Source organism: Nuphar pumila, chromosome 15 (assembly GCF_984573655.1).
Source record: "Nuphar pumila chromosome 15, dmNupPumi1.hap1.1, whole genome shotgun sequence".
NCBI classification, from domain to species: domain Eukaryota; kingdom Viridiplantae; phylum Streptophyta; class Magnoliopsida; order Nymphaeales; family Nymphaeaceae; genus Nuphar; species Nuphar pumila.
The window spans coordinates 34,452,358-34,475,592 of record NC_143263.1 but is presented as its reverse complement, the minus strand read 5'-3'; the positions used below and the strand labels follow the sequence as shown (position 1 = coordinate 34,475,592).

Below are 23,235 nucleotides of genomic sequence, written 5' to 3'. Positions count from 1 at the left end.
TTACCTCCACTTATCATCAGGCAGACACCATGCAGAGATTACCCAATCACACAAGTTCTAGAGCCCCAGTCATCCCATGTTCAAATAACTCGATCCCTGCAGTCCATTGTAGTTTTTCAAGATCTCATCCACTCAAGAATAGAACCATCCGCACAAATTTACATCAATCGCTGCACTCCAACTACAGAGAGGATTCTTCTTATTCACTGTTCAGCTTAGTTTGATTGCCAAGCTACTAGCATGTAGTAGCACAATGAATTCTACAATGATTGATGCAATTTCCATAATTCGGTTATAAAGGAAATGACCTAAGAGCAACACAACTGAAAACTTCGTTAAGAAAACCATAACTGAGAAGCACCATGTCATGGTCGGCCACAAAATCTTTATCAGCATTTCTGATTAAACTGCTATTCCGGAAAAAAAAAACTTGCAGCTACAGAATTGATAGATGATGCAAAGCAGAAAGGGCATTAAGAGGATAGATTATCAGTGAGTGACGCCGCTTATTTTGCTCAAAAGCACTTCCAGGCAACAGAAGGTCACTCTTGTAGAGAGGCAACCCAGAGGAGACAGAATTCCAGAAGATGATTGTCTGATTCTCGATATAAATAAGCATTAAAATATTTATGATCGTACTCTCAAAGCTAAATTTAGCCTTATAAAGCCACAATTGATGTTTCTTGTTGCCATAGCATCTAAGGTATCTGTATCCACAAGCTAAAATTTGTCTCAAATACTTGGTACACCAACCCAGATGCAAAATCAGAAGCATCCATGCCCCCATTTTCAGGACCTGACTACACGCTTCCCATGGACAAATTTACTCTGCAAACTGCAACATTCAGACTTCAAGTAGTGCTTAAGCCTTCTTTCAGAAAGAAAGTGGACCTTTAGAAATCCAGTGGTTCAGTTATCCAAAATCAAGGTTGAACACTCTTAGAAAATGGATACAAAGTAATAGTCGACCAAGAGACTGAGATCTGGAATGCCACAAAGAGTACAAATGCAAACTGGGGCAAGGTAACACATATATCCTTGATAAAGCCAGAAGTGTTGGTCTTAGCAAACTGAGTTAAGGGATCAATACGTTATCAAGAGCTTTGCTCAGCGGCGATCCTTGGTGGTGGTGGATCAGTCGACTGCTCGGCAGATGATCCTCAGCGGTGGTTGTGCTGACGGTCGAGAGAAGGCAGGAAGACAAGGGAGAGAAGAGCGCAATGCAGAGGAAGTTGTTCGGCTATGGTGAGGAATATAAAAAAAGAGAAAACAACTAAGGGTGCCGACCGAATGGGAAAGAAGAGAAGGGAATAAAGGAGGTTGGGTGCCCTAGTGGGGCCCAGCTAGCCCCTTAGGCGCATTTCCCATTCGATACACATTTGGATCTATTTTGGATCCAAATGCTCAAAACCCTAAAAACTGATTCTATGACATCTAAAACAAATAAAAATAAAAAACTAAAATAAATTGAAGTTGTATTTATCCAAAATATTGTCTAAAGCTAAATCTATAATCAAATAGAATTTCTTATTTACTATATAAAGCCCATAACTTCAAGTTTGGTTCGATCCATTTGGGTCCAACTTGTATGAACTTTGGGTCCATTCTAAAATCCATAATTTTTACTAAAAATTCATTTTTCTTATCTTATTAACACCAAAATAGTGATACTAATTTTCAATAGTTCAGAGTTTTGGTACTTTCTAAAATCATAATTTGTTGATTAAAATATTTTTCATAAATTATTTTATGACCAAAATACCTTTAAATAGAATTTCTTTCGAAAACCACCAAAATGCATCTAGTAAGTTCAAAACATCTCGAAAACAGCTAGACATTAAAATAAATAATTTTCATAATATTTTGTCTGAAATAATTCTAAAAATACCAATTTTACCTCTTGATAACCAAAAATGAGTAATTGAGCATGTAAAACACCAATAAATAAAATTTAAAAGATAGAAACACATTTTTAACTCGAAGATAAACCTAATTTCTTTATTCATTTATAATATTCAAAATTTACAAGTTTTACATCCTACCCCATTAAAAACAAATTTATCTTCAAAATTTTTATTCGGATACTAATAAATGTGAATACTTGTGAGGTCATTGACCCTTCCTGCCCACACCACCTGAACCAAAAAATATCATACAATAATTATGAGTCTTAGGCATATTTTTAGGTTCACATCAACAACATTTCAAACCTTGTTTAAGTTTTTATACCGATAAGGCAGATATCTTACGAGCAAAGGGTGTCTTGCATGCAACTCATAGCCATTGTTACCAAACCGCTCTGATACCACCCATACCACCCATGTCACTAAAGACATACAACCAAAATGGCATGTCCTTATATGATTGCAGTTTGACCATTCAAATATTTTGGTAATGTAGACATTAGATTGATATTTCATACTTGAGACTTCATTTATCAAAAAGTTTTAAGAGACTAGGTCATGCATAGTTGTAAAAGGTAAGCTTTATAACAACTAATTGATTTTTTTTAAATATATCCTTAATATAGTTTATTAGTAATTATTTTTTCCTTTTTACAGTGCATTTATGCCCACCTTAGTTTAGATTCCTGGCTCCGCCCTTGTTGCTAGCTATGAATGTTTTTGCCTTGAATCTTGTGAAAGTTGATCACAAGATTGACCTTGTGACCAAAAATCACAGCTTCTACTTGCTCATCTGTGATTGTTCATCCCCATCTACGACCAAAGCAAACATATGTCTGTCACCACCAAGGGGGTATCCATAAAAGAACCAAATCATATTTACCAGCTACATTTGAAAATGCAAATAATGTTCTTAATAGATAATCTCTACCATTTTCAATAGCAATCGATATACCTCTAATATGGATAATTAATGTGAAGCATCAAACAGGCTTAAAAAAATTGGTAAGAGGCCATGTATATTGATGGCATGGAATCACAAAAGGGTGTGCATGCACACACATTCAAACATAGTTTGTCAGTGGAAAAGAAGCCAAAAAGAGTAATTCATCAATATGGTAGGCTTCTTGGGAGGTTTGCTTGAGTTGCAAGAGCACAATACTGATGACAATATTAGTAAGTTAAACTTATTTCAGATCAATTGCAACTAAAAGTCAAATGTGATGCAACCCATCCAAAATTTCCCTGTACGTGTCTCAATTTCCTATCTAGCAACATAATAATAAATTGCAATAGATAAAACAATATGTAGGTGAACCAGAAGACAAGATGCAGTTTGATTGTTGAATTTCCAGTATCAGCTTGGGTGCTACTGTAAGCTCTAATCTTCCTTTTGTGGATCAGCTTGCACTTTGAGATTTTTAAGCTTTTCCTTCAGTTCACCAGACTGCAGCAAAGTGAAAAGCAGAAGTAAATGAAACTGACACACAAGTATAATGGGTCACTATCAAGTTAGTTTACATAATTGGTCAAAAGAGAAGATACAAGATCAACAGCCATTGTCAGTGGCAGGATATTGCCGTCTTACCTGAAAACTTGTTAGCGTAATGATAGCAACATCAAAAGTATAGCGGGTTGGGACCTTCGTGAAGTAATCATAGGTTAATCAACAGAAAGGCATTGAAAAAAGTCATGGGAATTACAAGGGTGGAGATGGCTACTGGCAGCATTCAAAGTAGAATAATTTTTTGGACATCATGTGTTCACATACTGATTGGACTTGATGCCTGAAAATACTAACAATATGAAAGTTTTAACGAACACAAGAACCAACAGCAAAACAAGGTACTTAATATGCTTGGTTATTGAACCTAATGAGGCAACATATCAAAAAAGGAGTCTAAGAAACAATATATTCATGCCCCCGCCTCTTACTCAACTTGCTATTGCATCTCACTTTTCCTGGTGTCAGATGTCATAAACAAGAATTGGGGACGTAATTTTTATATCTAAAGTCCGGATCAAGAAGACTAACAAAAAGGTGTCATAAATTGTTACCGAAGGAGAAAAAAAGGTTTTGAAGTGCAGTACCATATGCTACCAGAGAAACAATGCCACCTGTAGAAGTGCTAAGACTTGTTGAAATAGAAAATTTACTCCTTATGGGCCTTTTATATAGGGTCATACATCACACAAGAAGCAAATTACTTCCAAGTTTGAGAATATTAAAAGAAGCATTGCAAGCTCATTTCATATATAACTAACGATGGAATATAGAAGGCCATCAACCTCTGCATGCAGCAAGATACTATTTAAATCCATATTACGATTTTAATTTTAATGCAAATAAGCAGAACATGATGAATTTTATGCTTACGTTAAATGGTGGCAGATAGTAGAGTTCTTCTAGCATTTTGGGTTGCTCTTGTATAAGTTATGGGAAAGAGTATATTATAGCATTCTCTAATTTGTGAATTTCTGATGATGGCCGAGTGCCTGGCTCAGGTTGGCTCTTTGTTTGTTTTTGGGATCAGCTCAACAAAGTAAAGGTGACTGAAACTGGAAGAAAAAGAGCAATGGTCTCCACTCATGGCCCCAGGCATGAAGAGCATGAGCAGGTGAGCTCTACCCCTTCCTCACAGCTGTTGATGGGAGGGGACGAGAAGAAAGGCCGTTTTTATTTGTTGATGTGAGTGGCAGTCCGGCCCTGGTCCTGAAAAGTAATCTGGTGCAGCAAAGCTGCTTCCTGCACAAGGTTACATATTGAATGATGCAAAAACTTCTGTTGTGGAATACGTCCACAAAGCTCATGTCAGTTATTCCAGACATTAGTTAATAAATTTGATGTTCAGGCATCAAGAACCAAAAAGGAAGGCAAGCCCAAGGAACATCCCAAATGGCACCTTGCTAGTCGAAATTGGTCTTTCTCATACATAGGAAAAAGGCAAGCAACCAAAAAAATAAGTGTTTGGGTCAGTTTTTATTGGAAATAAGGTGTTTTTTCGAAGAAAGGCTTGATCATGGTGCCATTGGATGAAGTCTCATTTCATCTATTCATCTATGTTTTTTTCTTCTTCTCACTGATGAAGAATGCAAGACCGATCTAAAACTCATTGGATTCTCAATTCGCATTCCAAAACACTCCCATGCCTTTCTTGGTTGAACCAAGACAACCAGATTTTTCCTTTTTTCAATTTGGAGGACATACAGCGATGAAAAGTGTATTACAATTACGCTGAACAACCCACTGAAGCAATTTTGCCATTCCCCATTGATTCCAATTACATATAATAACTATTGGTGATTTATGTGTATACAAAATATGAAATAGGCTTGAACAAGATGAATGAATTTATCATGTACAACATGAGGACGCAGGAAATATGAAGAGAGGCTATCAACCAGATAGTGCAGACTTAGAAATAAATGGTTGCTGATAAGGAAGAAACTACATTGATTAAAAATCCTAATTCATTAGAATACTCATGGTTGGATCCGAAGTTTGATATAAGTACCAATGAACATGTACCGTTGAAGAATTCACATCACATCATAGCTTAGAAAAGTGGGTCTAAGAAAAGCAAGAATGCATCGTCATCAAGTGTTCATAATTCATATTAAATTTATCACTCATGATTTTTTGTTAAAAGAAAATGAAGCAAGCAGTTGATAAAATGGAAAAAAAAAGTTGACAATGAAGTGATAGATGGAGAACTACTCAATATTGATTACTTGGTTAACAAGAACATTAGTGAGAGATTGATGATGATGACACAGAGGATAAGCCAAATAAAGTCATGCTATAGTATAAAAGATATTTTCTAGGATTTTTGGTTCTACATTTTGGTTTATTCACTTAACATGGATCTAGAGCCTATGATCTCTTTTTCTTGTCATTGACCTCTAATGTTTGATCGGTAATGAAACAAGCAGAAATACAGAAAAACAATGTGCTTAAGCACAAATACAAGTCTAATAAGGGACAATACAAAAGGCAAACCCAATACACAAGCACCAAAGTGCATACAAAGGCTAAAAAGAGCCAAACAAGAGAATATAAAAAAGATATATGTTATTCACTTCATAATATTGGAAGGAACTATCCCTTTTAGTCTGAATTTATGATGGTCATCATTGATGGCAAAGGACTAAGGGGTTTTCTTATGGGACTTCAGTGAAGCCCAAACTTGGAGATGCGAGTTATGAAAATGTGATTAAAGAATAAAAGATGAACAATGCAAAAGTCAATGCATGAATTTTTTTTACTCTGTAGAACCAAGAATTGCCATGAACATCTCTAAGTTTGTTGAAGCCAAAGATGCTTGGGGCTATCTCAAGCAAGAGAACTGAAAAAGACAGTACCAATTAATGCAGGAATTGAGAGCATTAAGATAGAGAGGCAAGTCAATTGAGGAATATCATTATGAGGTGCAACTGTTATAGAATTCATGTTAAAAATGTATATGTATATATATATATATACATGTTAGGTTAGTATTTAATTAGTAAATAGTCTAACTAGGTTAGTTTTCTTTTTGTTTATTTTTAATTTCTTTTCAGCCAAAAGAGGCATTGGAGAGAGAGCCAAACGACTCTATTAGAGTCATTGGGATCTCTTCCAACGTCTCTTTTGAGAGACCTTTGGCGGTGTATAAATAGGGGTGAAACCCCCTCTCATTTGTAAGCTTCTTCTATGGGTTGACATTAATAAGAATATTATTTTTTATTTCTTGTTCTTGTGCCCTTTATAGGACGACTATTAGGCCCGCTTTACTATTGTTAAAATATGATGTATATTTATATATATATATATAGATTACGACACATACACATATATATTATATATATATGTCTATGTGTCTATCTATATATAAATATATATATATATATATATTTTTGTAAAACCCGATAGGGGTATTTCTGTCATTTCACCTGTACACATATATCTTTGATATGCTTTCTTTTTTCTTTCTTTTTCCTTTTAGTCTTTTTCTTTTTTGTTTTTTAATTTCTTTTTTTATTCATTGGAGAGGGGTCCACATAGAGTCGTTGGACCCCTCCAACGGTCATAAATATGACCGTTGGAGGGACTCCAACGACTCTATGGGAGCCCCTCCTTGGGTCCCTTGCTGTGTATAAATTAGGGGCACAGCCCCATGTATTTGTCAAGCTTCTAGTGAAGCATTCAATGAAGTGAAATATATTTTTATCTCTTTTTGTGCTTGACCACTTTTGTGGTTTATTTTGCCCTTTAGTGGCCTCTTGTGTATGTGTGTGCTTCTGTGCTTTCGCTTGGAGACGTTGCTCTTTTTATTTGGCACTTCATTACATGGTATCAGAGCCTTGGTTAAGAAGGCTTCATCGGATTCTCCCTTGACAAGTAATACCTCTCCTCTCTCTTGTCTTATAATTTTTCTCTTCTAATGGCCAACAAAGATGCAAAGATCGATCTCTCATTCAAGTTGGATGGGACCAATTATCGCATGTGGGCGGCCGCTATGGAGAATAATCTCAAAGGTAAAAAGCTTTGGGGTTATGTATGTGGAACCATTCCGGAACCACAACTAAAGTTAACTAAATTTGAAGGAGGTGAAGAAAAAGCTTTGAATGAAGAAGAAAAGGAAAAGGCTATTCTTGATTACTCTTCTAAAATGGAAGATTGGGAAAGTGAACATGCTAAAATCTTAGCATGGTTCATGAATAATGTCGAATTGAAGATTTGTGCAAATCTTGCAAAATTCAAAAAGGCTAATGAAGCATGATTTTTCATGAAAGGTATGTACACTCAAAGGGACCTTGCTAGACATTTCTTTTTACAAGAAAAGGTAAGAGCTACCAAGCAAGGTGATATGAGCATTAGGGACTACTATAGTGCCCTATCCTCTTTATGGGATGAACTTGTTCTTCTCGAACCGCAATGGGAAGGGAGTGCTATTGCTATGAGACAAGAGCAAATGGAAAAAGAGAGGTTCTTTCAATTTATTCATGGGCTTCGTCCCGAATTTGAACAACTTAGAGGATCTCTACTTCATAGGGCCTCTACTCCTTTAAGCGATATTTTGGCCGATTTATGTCAAGAAGAAACTCGCTTGGCCTTGAAAAGAGATGTTGATGAAGTGCATGCCGTGTCTAGACCCGGCAACAATGTAAGACCATATAAACCACCACATTTTTGGAAGAATAATGGTGGTGGAGGAAGAAAAATCATTTGTCATAATTGTAATGAACCGGGTCATATTCGTCCCGATTGCCCTAAATTCAAGAAGAAGGTGGCTTCCGTGGGAGAAACTCCTCCAATCATCAATGAAGATTCTAAGAAGGATGGTGACATAAAGGATTCCATCGCTCATCTAACCGAAACTCTTCAACAATTTATGAAGATGAACGCCTCTACATCATCATCCTCACCTTCCACTTCCGGTGCCGCCATCTTTTCTTTCCCAGGTATGACTTCTTGGATTCTTGATTCGGGTGCCTCTTTCCATATGACTCCAAATGCATCGCTTTTATCAAAACCAAGTCTCAATAAATTTAAATCATATGTATCCACCGCCGATGGAACATCTTTAAATGTTGAGGGTATTGGAAACCTAGAGAAAATTTATGACCAAAACAAAGAATTTTTTGTTCCCAAAATCCGGATCATCCCAAAACTTAATTTAAATCTTTTTTCCGTCTCTCAAATTACCGATTTTGAATGTAATGTCTCGTTTTCACCAACCCATTGCTATGTGCAGGATCTCCGGTCCGGGAAGCGGATTGGGCAAGGTCATAGAAGAGGGGACCTTTACTATATGGATTTTTTGTCTTTGCCATCCAAATCATTTTGTAATCATGTTCAATCCAAAGATATTGAGACTTGGCATAAGAGACTCGGACACCCTAGTATTTCCAAATTGTACCTTTTTCCATTTTTGGAAAAATTTTGTAATACAAATACATTTACATGCAATGATTGTATTCTTGGGAAAATTCACTCTCTTCCATATTCTCATAGCAATTTTGTGTCAAAAAGGCCTTTTGAACTTGTGCATTCCGATGTATGGGGACCGGCACCCGTTATGTCCAAAGGAGGCTTCTCTTACTATGTTTCTTTTATTGATGATTTTTCTAGATACACATGGATTTATATTATCAAAAATAAATCCGATGTCTTCACTAATTTTAAATAGTTTCACGCTCTTGTTCAAAATCAATTCCATCACAATATAGCCATTTTTAGATCCGACTCAAGAGGAGAATACATGTCTAAAGATTTTCAAAATTATTTTAAAACAAATGGAATTTTACACCAACGATCTTGTCCTAAAACTCCGCAACAAAATGGTCTTGCAGAAAGGAAACATAGGCATTTAATCGAAACCACAAGAACTCTTCTTGTGTCTAAAAATGTTCCTAAAAATTTTTGGGCCGAAGCTCTTCTTACCGCAACATATCTTGTGAATCGTATGCCCTCTTCTTCTTTGAAAAATGTTTCGCCCTTTGAAAAATTATTTAAAATTACTCCCGATTTTAATAGACTAAGAATCTTTGGATGCAAATGTTTTGTGCTTAGTCAAGGACAAGATAAGTTGTCACCTAAAGCTATTGAATGTGTGTTCATTGGCTATGGTGAGAATCAAAAAGGCTATAGATGCTATGATATTCGAAACAATAAATTATATGTGTTAAGAAATGTAAACTTTATTGAAGAACAAAATGGTTTTGATATCCACACATCTAATGAAGACATCGATTATTCTTTTCTATTTGACTTAGCTCCTAGAATCGAGTCTCCTAAGGATATTACTTGTGATACTAGTTGTGATGGAATTTCACATTATAATGATATACCACAACATGATAATATTTTCTAAAATGAAAATCTTAATGATACAAATGTTTATACCCGGCGGATAGGAAATGAACATCAACCTGCTATTGACAGATACTCTCAAGACTTCTCTTTAGAAGAATCTACTGACAACAATCTACCTAGGAGATCTTCTCGTACTAGTAGGCCACCACAAAAATTTGTGTCCTATGAATCCTTTTCTCCGAATTATAGGGCCTGTCTCATGTTAATACATTCGTATCACGAACCTACCTCATTCAAGGAAGCTAAAGATCACCCACATTGGGTTGAAGCTATGAAAATCGAATTAGAGGCTCTTAACAAGGCCCAAACCTGGAGCATTATTCCTCAACCTTTAGGGAAAAAAGCAATTGGGTGTAGATGGGTATATAAAGTCAAAACCAAATGTGATGGGTCTCTTGAGAGATACAAAGCCCGTCTGGTTGCAAAAGGCTATGCCCAAGAATATGGTATTGATTATGAAGAAACCTTTGCTCCTATGGCCAGAATGACTAGTGTACGAACCTTAATTGCTTTAGCATCCATCAAACAATGGCCTATATACCAACTTGATGTTAAAAATGCATTCTTAAATGGAACTTTATGTGAAGAAGTTCTTATGGATCCTCTGCCGGGTCTTGAAATTGGGAAAGGTAATATTCTAAAATTAAACAAAGCTCTTTATGGGTTAAAACAAGCACCAAAAGCTTTGTATGATCTTTTTAGCAAAGTAGTTCTTGATAATGGCTTCTCCTCATGTTACACTGATACTGCTTTGTTTGTTAAATCTTCTAATGAGTATATAACAATTCTGTTATTATATGTTGATGATATGATTATCACAGGTAATGATAAGAAAGGTATTGATCTTATTAAGAATATTCTTAAGAAAAATTTTGATATGTCTGATCTGGGTTTTCTAAGGTATTTCTTAGGAATTGAAGTTGCATACTCCCTCAAGAGGTATGTCCTATCTCAAATGAAGCTTGCCTCTGACATTATTGCTAGGTCTGGGTTGACTGATGACAAAAGGGTGGAGACTCCAGAAGTGATTAATGCCAAGATGAGAGCCAATGATGGCACTCCTTTAGCAGATCCCACGCCTTATCGTCAATTGATTGGATCCTTAACATATTTATCTATCACCAGGCCTGACATTTCTCATGCAGTTCATAGTGCAAGCCAATTTCAAACTGCCCCTACCACTACTCACATGGCAGCAGTTATGAGAATTATCAGATATCTAAAAAATTCCATAACTAAGGGAGTGTTCTTATCCTCTTCTTCACCTCTTACTTTACTTGCGTATACTGACTCTGATTGGGGGGGTAACCCCGATGATCGTATTTCTACCACAGGTTATTGTGTGTTCCTTGGAGAATCGCTTATCTCCTGGAGGTGTAAGAAGCAGCGTAAAGTTTCTCTCGTCTACCGAAGCAGAATATCGTGCGATGGCCACTACCACAACTGAGATTATATGGTTAAGAAGTCTGCTTAAAGATATGGGTGTCTCACTCTCAACTCCTTCAAAGCTGTGTTGTGACAACAAGAGCTCCATTTATATTGCTAGCAATCACACTTTTCATGAACGGACAAAGCATATTGAGATGGACTGTCATTATGTTCGAGATGAGTTCTTACGAGGCACCATTCAACTCTCATATGTTTCTACCGAATATCAGTTGGCGGACTTCTTCACCAAAGCTTTGCCTTCGCCTCGCTTCTACTTCCTCCTTAGCAAACTCTCGGTGATTTCACCATGCGTTTGAGGGGGGGTGTTAAAATATGATGTATATTTATATATATATATATATAGAGAGAGAGAGAGAGAGAGATTACGACACATACACATATATATTATATATATATGTCTATGTGTATCTATATAAATATATATATATATATATATATATATATTTTTGTAAAACCCGATAGGGGTATTTCTGTCATTTCACCTGTACACGCATATCTTTGATATGCTTTCTTTTTTCTTTCTTTTTCCTTTTAGTCTTTTTCTTTTTTGTTTTTTAATTTCTTTTTTTATTCATTGGAGAGGGGTCCACATAGAGTCGTTGGACCCCTCCAACGGTCATAAATATGACCGTTGGAGGGGCTCCAACGACTCTATGGGAGCCCCTCCTTGGGTCCCTTGCCCCTGTATAAATAAGGGGCACAGCCCCATGTATTTGTCAAGCTTCTAGTGAAGCATTCAATGAAGTGAAATATATTTTTATCTCTTTTTGTGCTTGACCACTTTTGTGGTTTATTTTGCCCTTTAGTGGCCTCTTGTGTATGTGCGTGCTTCCGTGCTTTCGCTTGGAGACGTTGCTCTTTTCATTTGGCACTTCATTACAACTATATGGTACGGAATGTTGGGCTGCCAAGAGACATCATATTCAAAAAATGAGTGTAGCTGAGATGCGTATGCTGAGATGGATGTGTGGAAACACAATAAAAGATAAGATTCGAAACGAGGAGATACGTAAGAAGGTAGGCGTTGCACCCATTAAAAATAAGATGAGAGAGAATCGTTTACGGTGGTTTGGACATATTCAGCGAAGGCCTAATGATGCTCCAGTTAGAAGGATGGAGAAATGGGAAAATATATTAGTTAAAAGAGGTCGGGATAGGCCTAGGAAGACATGGATGGAGGTGATAGGAAAGGATATGAATGCTTTGAACCTCACTGAGGACATGGCATTGGATAGAAATGATTGGAGGAGAAGGATTCATGTGGAAGACCCAGAATGATTTTCTTTTTTGGTTCATATCGCCGACCCCAATTGTTTTGGGATGAAGGCGTAGTTGTTGTTGTTCTTGTGCCCTTTAATAGGTGTTTGTGAGTGAACCTATTTGTGGTTCTTTGTGTGTCTTTGTTGGTATTTTGGTAAAACTCTTTTGAGTATCCAATTTTGGTGATTTAAGTGAATATTTTTTAAGGAACTCATTTTCTTACATGGTATCAGAGCTTGGTGATCAAGCTCAAATTGTTTTTGGTATATTGGGAAGTGTGTCACTCCAAATTTGAAAGTGTTGAAGCTCTCTTGCTATTTCTATTCGAAGTGCTCGTAATTGATGGTGTTTGCTTGGTGGTAGAGTGCTTGTGACTTCCACCTTTACTCTCGTTCTTTTCTTTCCTCTTTCTCTAACTTCTCTCTATTTTTTTCTTTTGATTTACCCTTGTAAAAATGGATGACAATGAAATGTCACCATAAAACCCATTACGCTCAATGATTCAAACTATGTAATGTGGGCATCAATTATGAAGCACCTTATATGAGAAAAATGACTGTGGGGACTAATAGATGGGACCGGTCTGGAATCCAAGCTAATCCTCACCAAACTAGAAGGAAAGAAAGAGGTACCTCTTACGGAGGGTGAGAAAAATAAGGCAATGACCACTTATGATAAGAAGTGAAAGGAATGGATAATGGGGTATGCCAAGATTATGTCTTGACTAGTTAGTAGTATAGACATCAAGAAATGTTCTAGTCTTGCTAAATTCGAACATGCAAATGATTCATGGGATTACCTTAAGAGAATGTACTCTCTTAAAGATATTCACATGTGTACAACTTGCAAGACAAGATATGAAATATGACTCAAGGAAATAAGAGTATTAAAGAATGCTAAATATGAGAAGAGTTGGCTCTTCTTGAACCAAAGTGACATTGTCACGAAGATATTGAACTCCGCCAAAATCAAATAAACACGAAACATTTTTACCAATTTATCAATGGTTTAAGATTGGATTTTGAATCCACTAAATCTGCTCTTCTTCATCGAAGAAAAGTTTCCTCAATAGAAGACACCATAGAAGAATTGAGTATGGAAGAGAATAGGCTTAAAAAGTGTATCTCTAAGAGTGATGATGACTCGGTTCTAGCAGTATCTACATCGAAAAACTATGTTTGTACCTACAAGCCACCACACTATAGGAGGCCAAATGATGAACATTATGGAAAGCAAGGCAACGAGTATGAAAGAAAGAAAGTTATTTGCTATTATATTCGTGAACCGAGACATGTGAAAACATATTGTCCTAAATTGAAGAAACCTTATGAGAAGAAAGTTGTCGTTGTTGGACCTCCACAAGAGTCGAGTGATACAAAAAACTCACAAGATCCATCAATTAGAAATATGTATTTGACACAATTAGTGAAAGCTCTTCAACATCTACTCAAAGAAGCATCATCATCAACTGGAGCCGCAGTTTCTTCCTACGGCTTCTCTGATCCCGGTAAATCTCTTTGGCTTCTTGATTCTAATGTCACTTTTCATATGACACCAAATAATGATATGTTATCCGAATGTCATAACTCAAGTGAATCAAATGTATTTACTGTTGATGAAACATTTCTTGAGATAAAAGAAATAGAAAATTTTGAAAACATTTCTCAAAACTCAAAAAAAAATTTATTTCAAAAATTAGATATATTCTTAAATTAAATTTAATTTTTTTATCTCTTTCTCAATTATCTTATCATGGGTATAATGTTTTTTTCTCCTCTCATGGTTGTCGAGTGTAGGATTGTCAGTCAGAGAAGTTGATTAGAGAAGGTCATAGAAAAGGAGGCTTGCACTATATGAATTTTTTGGAAATACCCAAGAATACATTTTGTTGCAATGTTTAAAAATTAGATTTGGATTTGTGACATAAGATGCTTAGCCACCCTAGGATATCCAATGTTCATTTTTTTCCAAAATTGGAATTTTTTTTTAATTCTGAAAATTTTACATGTGAAAATTGTATTCTTGGCAAAACAAAGAGATTACCATTTCATAAAAGAACATTTGTTTTTTCTCGACTACTTGAGTTAATACATTCGAATGTTTGGGCTCCAGCACCTGTTACATCTAAGGGAGGTTTTGTTTATTATGTATTTTTTGTAGATGATTTCGCGAGACACACTTGGATTTATTTCCTTAAACAAAAATATGAAGTTTTCTTACATTTTCAAATATTTCACAATTTGGTCAAAAACCAATTCAAGAATGATATTTCTATCTTTCACATGGATTCAAGAAGAGAGTTTTTAACAAAAGAATTTAAAGACTACCTAAATTTAAATGATATCACACATCAAAAATCTTGTCCTTACACCCCTCAACAAAATGGCTTGGTAGAAAGAATGCATAGGTATATTATAGAAACAACAAAAACTTTGCTTATTACAAACCAAATACCCAAAGAATTTTGGATTGAAGTCACATTAATTGTGGTTATCTTATTAACAGAATGGCATCCTCTTCTTTGAAAAATGTATCTCCTATTGAAACACTTTTCAAACAAGTCCCAGATTACTCTAGATTTAGAGTCTTTGAGTGTAAATGTTTTGTTTTACTGGTAAAAATGACAAGCTCTCTCCCCGTGATATTCCTTATCTCTTTTTAGGGTATGCAAATAATAAAAAAGGCTATAGATGTTTTAATGTTAAAAATAACAGGCTATATGTTTCAAGAAATATGTCTTTTTTAGAAAAAAAAAGTTTCTTTGAAATTGAGAAAATTAAGGAAATAACTGAGTATTCTTTTTTGTTGGATCTAATTCCTAAGATTAATGATTGTGATATTGATGTAGATGAGGAGGCTAGTGAAGAAGAACCTCCTAAGAATCAAAGCTATATCCCATATTCCAGGCGTAGTCATTTTGAACATCCGTGTGCTCTTGAAAAATATACCAATGATGAAACATATGTAGAAACACAAACTAGAAGATCGTCTAGAGTATCAAAACCCCCTGAAAATTTTGTATCTTATCAGTCTTTTTCACCTAAGTAGCAAGTCTACATTGCGTTGATACATTCCTATATAGAACCCTCCAATGATGAAGCAAAGGAACATCCTAAATGGGTAAAAGCAATGAGAGTAGAATTATACGCCTTAGAAAAAGCAAATACTTGAATTGTCCAAGATATTCTCCTAGGAAAGAAACCTATAGGGTGTCGATGAGTATATAAGATTAAAACCAAGAGTGATGGAACTCTTGAAAGGTACAAAGACAGATTAGTTGCCCAGGGATACTCTCAAAAGTATGGAATAGATTACGAGAAAATATTTGCATCAATTGCCAGAATGACCATTGTTAGAACCTTAGTAGCTCTTGTCTATGTGAAAAAAAGACATATATCAAATGGATGTTAAGAATGCATTTCGTAATGGAAACTTGGCTGAAGAAGTGTATATCGAAACACTGCCTACTCTAATTATTCCTAAAGGAAAAACTCATCGTTTAGATAAGGCCCTATATAGTCTTAAACAAGCATCAAAGGCTTGGTATAACACGTTTAGTCAAGTTATGCTTGATGTTGAATTTCAATCTTATCTGACTGATACAACTTTGTTTCTTAAGATTTCTGATGCAGGTATTATTATCTTTCTCCTCTACGTGGAGGAGATGTTCGTCACAAGAAGTGATAAACAGGGAGTTGAGCACATTAAAGGGTTTCTCAAAACACATTTTGAAATGACTGATTTGAGGTTTTTAAAATATTTTCTTAGTATAGAAGTTATTTAATATTCTAGAGGTTATCTGTTGACTCAATCTAAATTTGCTTTAGATATTGTTGTGAGGTTTGGTATCTCAAATGATAAGAAAGTTGACACTTTCGAAGTTATCAATATCAAAATGAAGATTGATGATGGAGAACCACTCGAAAACCTAACACCTTACAATAACTTATTGAGACACTGTTATATCTCTCGATTACAAGGCCTGACATTGCATATGTAGTTCACACAGCGAGCCACTTTCAACATGCTCCCACCATTATTCATATGAGAGCAGTTTTATGTATTATAGATATATCAAAACATCCATTTTTTGAGGACTTTTCATGTCTGCTTCTTCCTCCTTAGATTTACCTGCTCATATTGATGCTGACTGGGAAGGTGATCCAAATAATCGACACTCAACCATTGATTTTTGTGTATTTTTAGGTGACTCATTGATTTCATGGTGTAAGAATCAACAAAAAGTTTATCTCTCTCCAACCAAAACAGAATATTGAGCCATGGCTACAATCACTATAGAGGTGGTCTGGCTAAGGAGATTGTTGGTTGACATGGGCGCTCAAAGTATAGGAGAATCACGATTGTGCTGTAACAACAAAAGTTCCATCTACATTGCCAGCAACCGAACTTTCCACGAATGAATCAAACATATTGAGATGGACTGTCACTGTGTACGAGAGGAATACCTACATGACACTATTGATCTTTCTTATGTTTCTCCTAGGTTCCACTTTCTCTTAGACAAACTTTTGGTTATTCAACCGTAAGTTTGAGGGAGAGTTTTAAAAATATATATGTATATACATGCGTATATATATATGTGTGTGTGTGTGTGTGTTAGGTTAGTAAATAGTCTAACTAGGTTAGTTTTCTTTTTGTTTATTTTTAGCTTCTTTTCAGCCAAAAGATGCATTGGAGAGAGAGCCCAACGGCTCCAATGGAGCCGTTGGGATCTCTCCCAATGTCTCTTTTGGGAGACCTTTGGCTGTGTATAAATAGAGGTGAAACCCCCTCTCATTTGTAAGCTTCTTCTATGGGTTGACATCAATAAGAATATTATTTTCCATTCCTTGCTCTTGTGCCCGTTACTGAGTGTTTGTGAGTGAACTTATTTGTGGTTATTTGTTTGTCCTTATTGGTATTTTGGTAGAACTCTTTTGAGTATCCACTTTTGGTGATTTAAGTGAATATCTTCGGAGGAACTCATTTCCTTACAATTCACTGGCCTTGATTGACAAAAAAAAAGTGTGAGACGTGCACGAATTGCACTTGTATGGAGGCAGAAATACAATCCAGAGAAATAACAAGACTAATTGAGTTTCTTATGGGATTGTGCTTTGAGTTTGATAATGTCAGAAGCGATGTTATTCATAGAACATTTCTTCCTCTAGTCATCCAGGCTCTTTCCGAAATTATTGTTAAGACTAAGATGAAATCTCTTAAGTCATGTTCCTCAAATGATTCTGTTATGGTGGCAGCGAGACAGTCTAACAGTTTTGGTGGGACCAAGACAGGATCCCTGAGATATAATATGAGTAATGTACGTTGCCACTACTGTAAGGAGATGGGACATATGAAAAAAGCATGTCCTGTATTGAAGAGGAAAGGAATGAGGTTTGGAGGAAGGGATGCAGTGTCTGGTGTTGAGGGGGTAGAAAAGAATGTGATGAAATAAGGAAGTTATGTTCCTACTGTTGCTTCGACTCCCATGGTCCCTCCTGATGCGTAGGCCCTTATCACCTCAAAACTTGATCAGTTAACTCAGCAAGTCCAATAGCTCCTCAACCTGAATGCTTCCTCTAGTTCTTCTGGTCCCACTGATACATCTAGTTGTGCCTATGCAGGTATTCTTAGCTTGACTTCGGGATGGTTGATAGACTCAAGCATATGACAGCAAATGAGACTGTTCTAACCAATTGTAGACCATGCAGTGGTGCATTTGCATTTCACACTATAGATGGTTACTTGATGTTTGTTTCAAAAGTTGGTTCTATTACTCTTGAGTCTAATCCTTATGATAAACTTAATATTCAGTGTTTTATGTTCCTTCTCTTGCCATGAACTTGCTCTCTGTTAGTAAAATTACCTAGTATAATTATAATGTAACCTTCACTCCTGGTGGTTGTTATGTGTAGAATCAGTTGTCTGGGAGGAAGATTGGGACTGACTATAGGCGACGACATCTCTACTTTCTAGATCAGTTGGATCAAGGCTGAGGGGAAGATAATGGGAATAGAGTTCGTGTTGCAGTTTTGGATTCTTCAGTGTTGTGGCATCAACAGTTGGGTCATATGTCAAGTCCTAGACTTCAGTTTTTGTTGTCTTCTGGTTTGCTTGAATCTTCTTGTAAGTCTAGAGCCTTTATTGATGTAAAGTGTTGTGAGAGTTGCAGGTTGTTTAAAAGTCATGCTCTCTCATTCAGTCTTAAGGAAATTGAGTTTGTAAGTCATTTTGAACTAGTTCACTCCGATGTATGAGGTTCTTCACTTGTAGTGTCTAAAGGAGGATTCATGTATTTTGTGACATTTATAGATGACTTGACCAAATATACGTGGGTTCATTTTGTGAAACATCGAAGTGAGTTGGATAATATTTTTAAGAGATTTTATGTGTATGTTGAGACTCAGTTTGCAACAAAAATAAAAACTCTATATTCTGATTCCGGAGGAGAATATGAGTAATGAGGTACGAGACTTTATACTTGCAAAAGGAATTGTGCATCGAAGGTCTTGTCCTTATACTCCAGAACAAAATAGAGTTGCAGAGAGGAAGAACAGACATATGTTGGATACTACCCGAGCATTGATTTTTAACAGTGAAATGCCTAAGGAGTTCTAGGCAGAAGCAGTGAGAACAACTGTACGTTAGATAAAATCGAATGCCTTTTAAGGTAATTAGGAAAATCTCAACTTATAATAAATTGTTTGGAAAGGAACTAGATTATAACATGTTGAGGGTGTTTGGAAGCGCATGCTTCGTTCTTATCCCTTAACAATTCAGAGATAAGTTGTTCCCCAAGGCAGTAAAGTGTTGCTTTACAGGATATCCTGAAGGACAAAAATGATACAAATGCTTTGATCCTGAAAGTAGGAAAATGTGGAAATCAAGACATGTATAATTTTGTGAACATGTGTCATTCTACAGTCAGAATGAATCAAAGAAGGTTATGGAGTCTACTTTATCCTTTTAGGTGCCTTTGACAACATCTTCAGATGGAAGCAATGACAAGAAATTGGTCACATATAGCAGAAGACCATCAAAGGGCCATGTACAATCTTTTATGGAGCAACATGATTCAGGGAAAGTGCCCTTGCCCGAGCCAAGTCCCAATATTCTTCAAGCCGATTCTCATGAGTTGGCACCTTTGTCTCCTCCTGTTCCTCGGGTGCGTAGGAGTTCTAGACCGTCTGTTTCTTCTTCTAGATTTGTTTCTTATGATTCTTTTTTTACTACTCATCAAGCTTTTATAGTTATGATTCAGTTCTTTAGTGAACCAAAATCATATGTTGAGGCAACATCAGATCCAGGGTGGCAAAAGGCAATGGCAGAGGAGATGGAGGCTTTAGAGATAATGAAAGCATGAGAGTTGGTTGAACTGCCAACCGGGAAAAATGTAGTTGGGTGCAGATGGATGTATAGGATCAAAACTAAGGTTGATGGGTCCATTGAACGATACAAGGGTCGTCATGTAGCAAAGGGATATGGTCAACAATATGGGATAGACTTTGTTGAAACCTTTGCACCTGTGACCCATGACTACTATTAGGACCCTACTAACAATGGTTGCAACAAGGGGATGGGAATTATGGCAAATGGATGTGAAAAATGTCTTTCTAAATGGGGATTTGGAGGAAGAAGTGTATATGAAGTTGTCTCAATGAATTGTTGATAAAGAAGGCATGGTGTGTAGACTAAATTGAACTTTGTATAGCTTGGTTGTTGCAATGGTAAGTTTGGGATTCAGACAAAGTTACTATGAGCCAACCTTGTTTGTGACATCTTCTGATAAAGGTTGGTGTCTTCTTTTGCTTTACGTAGATGATATGATTATTGTTGGTGATGATAAGGCAATGATCACCAAAGTAAAGGTGCAACTAGCCCAAATTTTTGAAATGAAAGATTTTCTGGGTCTTCAAATTACATAATCCAAACGAGATTTTTTGTTGACCCAGCATAAATATGCAACAGAGCTAATTGGTAAGGCAAGACTTGAAAAAGATACAAAGCAGGTTAATACTCCTATGAAAGCTAACTGCAGATTAAAGCATAGAGATGGTGAGTTTCTCAGTGAACCTACAGTTTATAAATAGTTAGTTGGGAGTTTGATTTACTTGACTATCTCGCGGCCAGATGTTACATTTGCAATTCATGTGGTGAGTCAATTCATGAGTGCCTCTATGTCATCTCATTTGGCAACAATTATGAGGATTATCAGATATGTTAGGGGTACCATGCATTATGGATTGTTTTTTTTTTGCTACATCATCGTTGGAGTTGAAAGCTACTGTGATGCAGACTTTGGGGGAGCTTCTCGGGATAGGCATTCTACCTCGGGTTATGTGTGTTTCTAAGAGAATCATTAATATCATGGAGAAGCAAGAAGCAACAAAGGATAGCTTTGTTCACTACTGAGGCAGAATATCGTGCTATGGCTCAAGTAACTACAAAAATTATTTGGTAGAGGTGGTTATTGCATGACATAGGAGTAACCATAAACATAGCCACTACTTTACATTGTGACAATCATAGTGCTATTCATATAGTCAAGAATCCAAAATTTCATGAGGACTAAGCATATTAAGATAGATTAGTCGTATTTGGATGGAGTTATATCTTTGGAATAATTGGGACTCAGAACCAGATAGTTGATTGTTTTACCAAAAATTTGTCATTGAAGGCTTTCCAATCATTCTTGTTCAAGCTTGGGTTGATTGTGTTCTCATCACCTCAAGCTTGAGGGAGAGTGTTGAGGAAATGCCATATTTTCCTTGCTTGTAATACCCCCAAAAGTAATATTTGTACATTTTATTTGTATTAGGGGTATTCTTGTAACTTAATTTATTTTATTTCTTTTGTCTTGTAGTGAGCCCCATGAGGGTCGACTACCTTTATTAGTGTTTGTAACTCTCATTTGTAGTTTTTAATAAAGTTACTCTCACTTCTCTCTTGGTGTCTCTCACCGTGAAACCCTAATACATCCTAACTCCATTTTGATTCTTGAACACACAAAATGCTTAGAAAAGCATTAAGAAATACAAAGGGGAAACACCCTTATTTATAATCATAAAAGAGACAGAGTGGGGGCAGCCGAACTACAGCCCAACTAGTAGTTGGGCTAGCCCCCAACGACTAGTTGGACTGTAATATCACATATTTTTCATGATTTTTAAAATTGAAAAATATAAATTTTAAATTATATATTTATTTAAAATTGATAAAATCATGGGAAAATAGTTAATTTTATAGGTGACGTCAACTGGGTCTAGGCGTGGCCTAGAGCCCATTGACAAGACCTGGTTGAGCTAGTTGTGATTTGAGAAAATCTTGGTTTTTAACCTTTAAATTTGATAAAAAATCGAGCAAAATTCAAGTTAAATTCAAGCGAAATCTGAAGGCAAAATTCAGGTATAAACGTCGTTAGACCCGCCTCAAAAAACTGATCACGTTGGCGACCTGTTTTTCCGAAATCGAATTACGGTTGGCCCAAAAAATTGCATTTTTCAAAAATGGCCGCCTCTATTTTTTACTTTTTCTGGATTAGATCTGATTGGATCTACTCTGTTTGATCCAAGTTAATATGGATCTGGACCTAGTCCAAGATCCATATTGACTAAGATCTGGTCTAGGTAGGATCCATGTGGATTTGGATATGGATCTAGAATCTTAGATCCAGATCTGGATTCAAAATCCATCCATGGCTAATTTAAAACTTTAAAATCACCTTTAATTTAAACAGGATGAGGTAGAGTTCTACCCGGGATAGAACTCTACCCCATAAGGCCTTTCAAAGGGGGGTGACACCCTCTGGAATATTCCTTTGGGATAATTAATAAATTAATAAATAATTAATAAGATAATAAAAAATAAATTTTAATTAAAATTATCTAGAAGAGGTAGAGTTCTACGTTAAGTAGAACTCTACTCTCTAAAGAGCTCTACAGGGGACGTCACCCCCCCCCTTTCTAGATTAAATCAAAAGAAAATAAAATAAAATATTAAAACATTATAAAAGGGGTTGGTCGCTTCCTCTCTCTGGAACTCGTGTTCTAGAGAGAGAGTAAGATAGAGAAAAGAAAGAAAACCCCAAACTTGTGTGAGGAGTGAGAGAAAAAAAGAGAAGGAAGAAAGAAAAGGAGAAGAAAAAAAATAGTGTTTTTCATACATCCAGCGATTTTTCCGATCTTTCCACTTTTCGATCAAAGTACGGGTTTCTCTCTAAGTTCTAACGGACAAGAAATACATATAATCGATTTATGTATAGGTATTAGAGGAAAAAAAGGAAAATCTGATTTTTTATGTATATATATATATATAAAGATTTATTATTCTTATGGATGACGATTTCCCTTATGCATCAGAAATTTGAATATATATGGGTCGATTTCTTGATTCATACATCAGAATATGTACAGGGCCTACAGGCATATACATACCCAGTAAAACTATTTTTCATCAAAAAATAGGCATGTCGATTTTCTGTTTTATTGCATATGCATAGCAAAAATACATATGGATGCATATAATCAGATTTAGTATTTTTTATTGTTCATGCCATTGAATATATTTGTGAATATGTCCATGTTCAAATTTCTGGTCATGCAAAGAAACACATGTATTTCGGTGTATTGATCTTATTAGATTAGCATCTAAAGACATGCATATAGTTTTGGATTTGACAAGCTTGATATTAATATATCTGAATATACATGTTGATTTTCTTTTTAATGGCTATATATATATATATATATATATATATATATATAT

General features: G+C 35.9%; 1 protein-coding gene across 1 annotated transcript in view; it reads right to left on the bottom strand.

The window, feature by feature from the left end:
• Nucleotides 1–2,978: 2,978 nt before the first annotated feature.
• The window catches only part of GRX4 (glutaredoxin 4), a 60,002-nt gene continuing 39,745 nt past the window's right edge, over nt 2,979–23,235 (bottom strand). The window contains exon 7 of the mRNA XM_089988955.1: nt 2,979–3,351. Within this exon, the coding sequence (XP_089845081.1) occupies nt 3,286–3,351 (66 nt within the window). The 3' untranslated portion in view covers nt 2,979–3,285. The remainder of the gene's footprint in view (nt 3,352–23,235) is intronic.